The sequence below is a fragment of the Colias croceus genome, chromosome 17 (assembly GCF_905220415.1).
Source record: "Colias croceus chromosome 17, ilColCroc2.1".
Lineage (NCBI taxonomy): Eukaryota > Metazoa > Arthropoda > Insecta > Lepidoptera > Pieridae > Colias > Colias croceus.
In genome coordinates, this window is record NC_059553.1 from 1209200 (window position 1) to 1218612 (window position 9413).

General features: G+C 32.2%; 2 protein-coding genes across 3 annotated transcripts; one reads left to right on the top strand and one right to left on the bottom strand.

Annotated features, from left to right (window-relative positions):
• Positions 1-2466: 2466 nt before the first annotated feature.
• Positions 2467-3710, bottom strand: LOC123698946 (dolichyl-diphosphooligosaccharide--protein glycosyltransferase subunit 4). Of its 2 annotated transcripts, none has more exons than XM_045645780.1 (3): positions 3581-3710; positions 3218-3333; positions 2467-2550 (listed from the first exon to the last, which is right to left on the bottom strand). In XM_045645780.1, exon 2 carries the CDS (start codon positions 3321-3323, stop codon positions 3219-3221), a length of 105 nt encoding a protein of 34 aa, XP_045501736.1. In that variant the 5' UTR covers positions 3324-3333; positions 3581-3710; the 3' UTR covers positions 2467-2550; position 3218. The 2 variants fall into 2 exon arrangements, with proteins under 2 accessions (XP_045501736.1, XP_045501737.1); XM_045645781.1 differs by lacking the exon at positions 3581-3710 and adding an exon at positions 3469-3575.
• A 2465-nt stretch (positions 3711-6175) lies between these two features.
• On the top strand, positions 6176-9221 carry LOC123698947. The gene is made up of 3 exons (XM_045645782.1): positions 6176-6457; positions 6632-8190; positions 8915-9221. The coding sequence occupies exons 1-2, from the start codon at positions 6323-6325 to the stop codon at positions 8108-8110; spliced, it is 1614 nt and encodes a 537-aa protein (XP_045501738.1). The 5' UTR covers positions 6176-6322; the 3' UTR covers positions 8111-8190; positions 8915-9221.
• Positions 9222-9413: the final 192 nt, after the last annotated feature.

Genomic DNA, 9413 nt, shown 5'->3' on the forward strand with positions numbered 1-9413 from the left:
TATTTATATTCATAACCACAAAATAATATTATGTACAAAAAGTAGAATATTAAGTTTTATATTTAATCGTTCTGCAGTATGAGCGTAATATGTTTACAAAATGAAAAAAAAAACAGTTATTATCACATATCAAAACTCGCGCCCGTGACCGAACGCGTGGCAAACACGACGCGTACCCATTCGTCCACCTTAAGATCAGCGAAGATATTTGAATCCTGCCTCATGATCAATTATTTTTTTTAGTATATAATTAAATATATAACTACCTATATAATTAAAGTAAAGCATTCTTGTACTTTAATGCCTAGGTACTTATGTTTTTAATTTCTGTTTCTATTGAATATAATATTATGTCACTAATAAATTCGTACCTAACTACTAAGACGACAGACACAGATCCCTGCAAAAAAATATTTTTAATAAGTGATTTATTATCTTTATATTTTTATTTAAAAATCTTCTATCCTCCTAACTATTATTTATGGATGTAACTTATCTTCAAAAAAAACAGAACCGATCTTTACAATACATCACCGTTTTTTTCCTAGTATTACAAAATATGACCTAGGCTGCCGATAATCACTCCCTGCGGCGAAATAAAAGTATCCAAGCGATAAATTACAGCCAATGACAATAATGGCAGTAATAAAAAGCAATCTTACCAAATGTAACCTTAACCGTTAAATCTCCAACCGCTGTTCCCGCCAAAAATCCACCATTTTGCATGAACTACGAATGAAGAATGATTAATTGAATGAAAGTTTTATTTACTACTTATTATATATAGGACCATAGCACGTGATAGCACGACGAACTAAGGTTGGTTCAATTCCCGGCTGAAGCATTGTCATTCTGTGCTGGGCGGGACATGCGGAAAATTGCGAAGCGTTCGGCCCGCATCCCGTCTAAAGCAGCGCGTTCTATTCATTTCGTGCACAGATTTCGTGACTACTAGCGCCACAGTGTAATTTAAAAGAACTAAATTTGTGAAACATTGAGGAATTTTAGAGCCAGCGCGCACGAGCAACTTTGTCACCGCAACTATTTTGTCTCCGCAACTATTTTGTCTCTCCCACCCTTAGGCCGCCTTTACACCTGTAAGTTTTACTTACGTAAGTCACTTACGTAAGCTACTTACGATAAATTTTCAAGTGTAAACACTCGTTGTAAGTAACTTACTGTAATTTTTTACAACTTTCGTAAATTTAAAAATTACGAGTCTAAACGTGTTCGAGATTGCTTACGGAAGCGACTCGCAGCTTATTGAATTATTTTGATAAGTTGAGAACTCACCAAAACAATGTCCTCTAAACAAAAACAAAATAAAATCTGGTCACCAAACGAGGTAGAAGCTTTAATTACCGCTTTTGAAGCACGTCCCATACTATGGGACTACAAAAATAAAGAATACAAAAACCGCGTAAAAACAAATTCACTACATGTTGAACTTAGCGAAATGTTTAATACCACTCCAGATGAAATCATTAGAAAGTTGCATAATTTGAAAGGACAATTTCAAAACAAATTCAAAGGACAAATTCAAAACTTGTAGTATTCATTCTTATAAAATTGAAAAATCCGTGTTCGTCTTCCATTGTCAACTCTTCAAAAGATTTTCAAACGCACCTTGTGCCATTCTTTTTTCTAACCAAGGTTTTACCCAGCATTTTCTTTCAGTATTTTTTTTCTGTCGCTTTTTATTGGACAAAATTATATATGCAGCAGCCGCTTGAACGTGGCGTCTTCGAGGCATTTTTTTTACTGATTTAATGTAAACGGGCGTGTAATAATTTATGTAAGTTTAAACTCACAAAAATTACGTAAGCATTATTTACTGTAAGTTTATTTTAAGTGTAAATGCAACCGTAAGTCAGTTACATAATTTTTACGAAAGTAACTTACAGGTGTAAAGGCGGCCTTAGATCATTAATGATCTAAGCTCCCACCCATGGGCTAGTTACTAGTATGAAAGTGCGCGCACGTAGCGACGCAACTCCCCATACAAATTGATGGGAGAGACAAAATAGTTGCGGAGACAAAGTTGCTTGTGCGCGCTGGCTCTTAATGTATATTATGTATGTATGGGTTAGCAGATAGTTTAAAACTATTTCCATAAATTGCAATAAACATCCTGTATCCATGACAAACATAGTGTTTTTATTTAATACTAGCTGTTCCTCGCAGTTTTACCCGCATTGCTCCGCTCCTGTTGGTCTTAGCATGATGATATAAAATTCCTTGATAAATGGGCTATCTGACACCGAAAGAATTTTTCAAATCGGACAAGTAGTTCCTGAGATTAGCGTGTTCAAACAAACTCTTCACCTTTATAATCTTAAAACTTACTAGATTTCCAACTGCATAATCATATATTCAGCAGTTTATAAAAAAGTAAAAAATCTACATTTCCCATTTATTATATAAGGTATATGGGACTAACAAAATTATGTGTCAAATAAAAAAAAGTAATTTGGAAACTTAATTTATTTACATTCTTAAATAAATTGTTGGTAAATTAATGATGAATTGTGACTCCAGAATGCCTCATGCCTGAAACAGAGAAATGATTATGATTATATACTAATTCAAAGAGTTTTAGAACGAAGTTCCTTATCGTGTGTAGTGAAAACGGGCTAGACGGAAAAAATTCTCACAAAAAGTTGTAACAACACTTTTTGTTATAGTAAGCTATTGTAAGCTGTGCATCAGGACGTTTCTCTGACTTTCGTTCCATCCGGGTGTCCCTTAACACCTCTCAACTTTTTCTTATTGGATTTTTTTTAATATTCTAATACTTATATTTTTTTTTTAATATTTCTTAGCATATCAAAAATGTTCATTCATGGGTAATAAAACAGATTTATGAATAATGCATCTGCCCCTTTACCCCTAGTAGGAAACATGGGACTTCACTAGACTACTTGTTTCTAATCCGTTGGTTAATTAAAATCTGTTTATTGACAATTTAAAAGCGCTTCTTGTAGAGGTTTAGTTGTTGAATACAATACATCTACTATAATATATTATACATACACAGTGCATATAACTTTCATTTTCTCTTGTTATGTATCTGTATAAGGACATAAGTATATATTTATATCAAAATCAAAGATTCCTTAAAACACATCAATTTTCATAGTGAATTTTTGTGAAAAACATTTTCAAAACTACCATTAAATATGAAAAACTCTTATTGACTCTGACTCTGTTTGCTTACCTTACTTGCTGCTATTCGCATTGATGTAGTGATATAGGATAACGAGTAGAAATATGGATACGCCAAGGATATTCGAGAAAACTGCCAGCTGAATGTCGGTAATCATGGTGCGGCCTCTGAAAAAATATACAAAGTAGCTGTGAATCGCATAATATACATAGAAATAGAAGAAGCCTCTGTATTCATTATGAGTTTATTTAATAGTTAATAGTAGGTTATATTATGCCGCTCAATAATGTAAATAGTTATACCACAAAGTCTCTGATGTTAATTATCAAATCATTTTTTAATTAAGTCATTCGATTTACAAAACGAATAAGGGTTTATAACCCTTATTCGTTTTTTAAGTCATTAATTATTTACCTTTTATTAAAATTTGGGACACGTCACACAAAACAACAGTGTTTACGGTAGAAATTAGAATTAGATTTGTGACATTGACATTGACATTTGTCTCAGTTTTGAAATAAGTCTCGATTGTGGTCTCGATATTGCTTAACATTGCTTAACATATTATATACTCCGTGCATGCTGTGTGTACTGCTGTGTGTCTGTCTGTGTGATTTATTTGTAATTTTAAATGTTTATTTCATTTTATAAACGACGACATTGAAGAAACGTTTAATTTTGACAGTTCCTGTCGTATGTCAAGTGATACATCTTTGTGATCATAAACACACTACAGATTAAATTATATATTTTTTAAATTAATAAATGGTTTTTTTATGATTAACTCTAATGGAAGAGGAGGGAAGAGGCCACCCAATTGAATGTAACTTTTGTAATCGAATAAGTTCAATAAAATAATATGTTATTTCATTTCATTTACTTGTATCGTCAGGACTGTGGTCAGGACCGACGGTACGCACTGATGGTCGGTCAAAAGTTACGTTCAATTGGGTGGCCTCTTCCCTCCTCTTCCATTAGAGTTAATCATAATAATTTAAAAAATATATAATTTAATCTGTAGTGTGTTTATGTACCTATCACAAAGATGTATCCTAAGAGCAATTAACCTATAGAGTTCTTATATTAAGACAGAACAAAATACATATTTTCTAATCTACTTACTCTTAGTCAATAACAGCATAAGCCAGATTGAGATAGCGATAGAGTATCTGCACTGTCTTCAAACGTAGCGCGCCGGCAGTCAGTTTGTTTTCCAACCAGCTGGTGGGCTCAGTGCGTCAAGTGTTTTTAACGAAATATTTAGAAAATATAAAGTGTACAGTGTTTCTTTTTATTTGTCAGTGTGCTAAAATAACTATTGTATGTTTAGCAACCGGCTATCACTAGTCGAATGGGAGTTTTGGATAAAAACAATGTAAAAATATCTTTCCATCGGTAAGTGATTTTCAGCAAATTGATAAATATTTATGTTTTAAACCTATTTGAAGGTTTTATCAAGCGCTTTTTTGTAATTTTATGTTGTAACTGTAACATTTACCCCACTTTATGGGGTTGTGGAATATAAAATAATGAAATAATTTTTAAAAAACGTCACAATAATATCACGTTTGGCATTTTGTTTACCACCGTAGTGTTGTAACACATCTAGCGTATATTATCGATTTATGACAAAAAATCTATTTCATATTAACGTTGATTTATTTATTTTGTTTCATAAATCAGATTTATATGTAGTTGTTGTTGCAAATAATAGATGTAAATTTTTTACCGCAGGAAAATAAAACATACCACGTGGTTGTTTTATTTGCACTATGTGTTTTAGTTTTCGTTTGTTGTTTATTAATTTCTCTTTCAGATTATTAATAAATTCATTTTGTTTTAGATTTCCAGAGCTAAATAAAAAATGGGTATAAAACGTGAGACATGAGTTGATTGGACGCCGCCACAATTTGCAATATTGTGTTCACTGCATTTCGAGCCTACTTATTATCAAGATGGATACTCTAGAAGAATTGTGCAATCTTACGCTTACGTTTTTTTTTGTTCCTGTAGATAATAAATACATTTGATTAAAGAGAGTGAATTTTTATTTTGAAATTTTTTACACATAAGTTACCTACTTTAAATGTGTAACTATGTGAAAATTAAACGGTTGATTAAATGACAGTTCTCATAGATGAGAAACTACTATTGAAATACATACTTAATATACATGCGTTTTCAAAGAAAAACCCGCATAGTTCCCATTCCTGTTGGATTTACGGGATCAAAAGTAATTTTTCCAAATTTCATTGTAATCGGTTTAGTAGTATTCGCGTGAAAGAGTAACAAACATCCATCCTCACAAACTTTCGATTTATTAGTAGGATGTTAGGAAAATGTTTTCATTAAGACTGTCCTTTTATTAACTTGTTAAAATGCTGCATGATTCCTTCATGCTGACTGTGCCTTTCTCCTCACTCCTTTAACTTTATCATCATTTCCTTCTTTATTTTAAATTACATTTCAAGTTTTAAAATTTCTTTTATAATGTACTAACTTTCCGCCCGCGTTTTTAAAGAAAATCATGCACAGTTCCCGTTCACGTGGGATTTCCGGGATAAAACCTAACCTATGTGTGTATGTACAAAATTTCATTGTAATCGGTTCCGCAGTGAAAGAGTAACATCCCTTCTCACATAATTTCGCATTTATTATATACGTAGGATTAAACAAATAATGTATTCAACTGAAATTAATTATAAGTTTTGTTTTTTTATTATTTATTATTTCACGAAACCGTAAATGCAAAATACATTCACGATTTTATCGATTGAAGCACATCCCATCACTATCACCTTCTATCTATCTAAATACGTACCTATAGTAAAAATGGTGCCATGACTATGTTGAAACGTAGCTTGTTGTCTATAGCTGTCTCATTCTTTCATACGACGTTTTCTTTAGATAGAGAGAAACAAATATATGTAAATTGTATACGCTCGATACAAGTACTCTATAGGTTAATTGCTCTTAGGATGTATCACTTGACAAGTTGACATACGACAGGAACTGTCAAAATTAAACGTTTCTTCAATGTCGTCGTTTATAAAATGAAATAAACATTTAAAATTACAAATAAATCGTTACCTTTAGCTCATAATACTTAAGGAAATACATCAAATATATCCATGATCTAATAAGAATAAGAAAAAAATGTATTTATCGTCAGCGAGTTCGCAACTTTTGCTTTACGATGCAAACAGTTATGATTTAAAAAAGTCCTACAAATGTTACGACGGTGTTCTACGAGATGTTTCTTGGAGTGACGATAGTAAATATTTATTACAGGTAATTTTAGATCGCACTGGTAAAACTCAGTTGCATAATTCGAGCCTAAATTAATCAAAATCCAACATTCCTGTACAAAACAACAATGAGATAAATCATTTAATAATTTTAAAATTACAGAAAATCGTGGAACGACTGTCTTTCGTTACTTACTAACTCATTTTGTAATTTTAGATAAACTCCAAAGGCCTTGTAGAAGTACTCACTCCAGCTGAGCATGAAGTCCGTAGCTTACAACACATACCAGTCAAAGATTCTTGGTCAGCAAGTTTCCACAGAGATGGTCACCGAAATGTTGCTATTGGTACAAAGAATGGTGAAGTCATGATATGGGATACAAAAAATAAAGGAGTTACGAAAGCATTCCCTACACCACCCACTCCATCTTGTGTTAATATAATAAGCTACAACTCTAAAAATACAAGTCTAGCTGCATCAATGCAAAATGGAGATACAGTTATTTACGGCCTTGTCTCCAATATACCAGTTTGTACTGTTAAACTGAATTGCTCTAAAAGTATTTCTGCAATGAAGTTCCATCATGAGTCAAGATCATCCTTAGGATTGGCTACAGATGAAGGTCATGTAATATTAAGAGATATAACTACAAATAAGGATAAAGCACTCTTTGAGAACATACACGCATCCCCCGTCAGTGATTTAACATTTTCCCTCATCAATAGGGATGTTATGCTGTCATCTGGTTATGACAAAGTAATGCATGTCTATGATACAAGACTACAAAATGTAGTGTCTACAATAAAAACCTCATATGCACTAACATCGCTGGCGATCAATACAGAAAATCATGTTGCACTTGGAACGAAAAATGGCTATGTTATTATCTATGATTTGAGAGATCTGACCATGCCATTTAAAATATTAAAAGGTCATGAAGAAGAAGTGAGAAAAGTGGCTTTCCAACCGCATAGAAAGAAAACGTTATCAACAGAATTGAGTATTAATGAAAGAGTTGAATGCAATAGTCCTATGAAGGTTCAGTCACCTGTTCGGAGTAGGAACTCAGATTTGTTTTATGTTAACAACACACCTCCTAAAGTCAGTTGTGATGTCCCAGAAAGTGAGGTAAGGAGATCTACAAGTGACAATAAAGCTGATTCCTTCCTTGTTATGATGGGTTTAGATGAGAAATCAAATGTAGATTTTGAAGACGAATTCAACAAATCTCCCGAACACTTCAGAAAGAGTGATAAAATTGAGTTGAGGTATCGCCAACTAGATGCTGAGAAGAATATAAACAAAGCTTCCACACCATTGAGCAGTCGAGGTGTTGATAATATTATTTTTCCATCTCCCTTGGTCCTCATCAATGGAGTACCAGATGATGGACGAACCTCAAATACTAACATAAGGCAAGCAAACTTACAACCCGTAGGTATAGATAATAAGACTGTTGAAGAGCTAAAGGATTTCATTAAACTATCATTATCATATGTTGCTGACGATGTTAGAAGTTCTTACCTAAGCACCATGATGGAACTAACAAAGCAAAAGCTGTATCTTGAAAAGCAGTTGGCCAATATGAGCAATCAAATAGATACATTAGTTCAAAACCAAAATGCACTAATTGAAGCTAACAGAAAGCTAGTTCTACAGGTAGATCAGTTGAAATCTTATCAAAACTCATTTTAAGTTTTATGTAACAAAATCGAATTTACAAATATTACAAAATTTTTAAATTTAGACTAAAATGTTCATAAGAATCTCTTAAGGCCGTGTACGCGGTCCGTGCGCTGTTTGGCTCAAATATGTGATTTTTCAAACCAGATTGTCCATCAACCACTTATCTTACAAACATATGAATTACTAATAATGTTAGGAAATTTTATTGTCTATATAGTTAGTTAAGAGTTTTTTTCAATTAATACAGTATTTGTGAATACCATCAAGATAACTGAGCCGATGATTACTTGATTTCACTTTTAGTGTCAATTTCGAAGCTAAAAATATCTGAAATTGCTGACAGATCTAACACACAATTTTTTTAACTAACTGCAAAAATCCTTATTAAAATAGTTAGTTAAAAGATTTTTTTATTTTGGACTCCTAACTTACGAAATTAAAATCCATAACAATGTGAATTTTTTTAGAAATTATAGTCGACAAAATGATTATTTTCACCAAGATATTTGACTTAATTGAATATAATTTATACATATTGCAATAAAAGAATGTCTTACTTATAAGATAAAATTTAAAAAATCAACTAAGGTACCTCTATTATTTTTCTACAATTTTTTTTAAAAGTACTATAAAACACTGCGCGCGACCCGATTCAAATCAGTCGGCAGCGAGCCTTTCCAGAGAGAGGACATGTTGCTCGGCGCTCTCCTGTGGACCTATGCTGTTCATAGTAAAAGGATAGCGCAAGCCGCGATCTATCGTAATAGATCGCGGAGATTTTGACTTGCGTTAAATTGAATAAGCGCTCTTAAGTATTTTTTAATGAATTGTATCTAATGAATTGCCAGTAAATTATTGCCCCAAATAATGATAGTATTTATAGTTGAATGCACATCAATTATTATACCTAGAAAAAACCAGATCCATCAAAAAAATGTTATTTTATGATAATTGGGTAATGGTTACATTATGTGTGAATTTTATTAAGTGTTTTTTTCAATATTATTTTGTATTTTAATTTGTGCCATTTTAAAAGTGATATAATTAAGTACTAGAATGTTATCTGCAAGCTGTGAAATTGCATTTGTATTATTACTAATAAAAATATGATAGCATGTTATTTATTGTTTTATTTACTAGACCTGGAATATCCTTACCTAATGAGGAGAAGATTGCTAATCTTCCACAATCCACTTAAAAGAGGTATCCACTGGTAAGATTAAATTTGATGTTACCACATTGTCAACTATCTTAATATATTTTATCGTAGTGTAAAATAGCCATAGCAAAATTCGATTTCAATTTTTCGTTT

Bases quoted from the DNA above. Each gene is read 5' to 3' on its own strand.
- LOC123698946 (XM_045645780.1), bottom strand. From the start codon at position 3,323: ATGATTACCGACATTCAGCTGGCAGTTTTCTCGAATATCCTTGGCGTA.
- LOC123698947 (XM_045645782.1), top strand. From the start codon at position 6,323: ATGTATTTATCGTCAGCGAGTTCGCAACTTTTGCTTTACGATGCAAAC. The intron at 6,458-6,631 runs GTAATTTTAGAT...TTGTAATTTTAG, and splicing joins ATAGTAAATATTTATTACAG to ATAAACTCCAAAGGCCTTGT.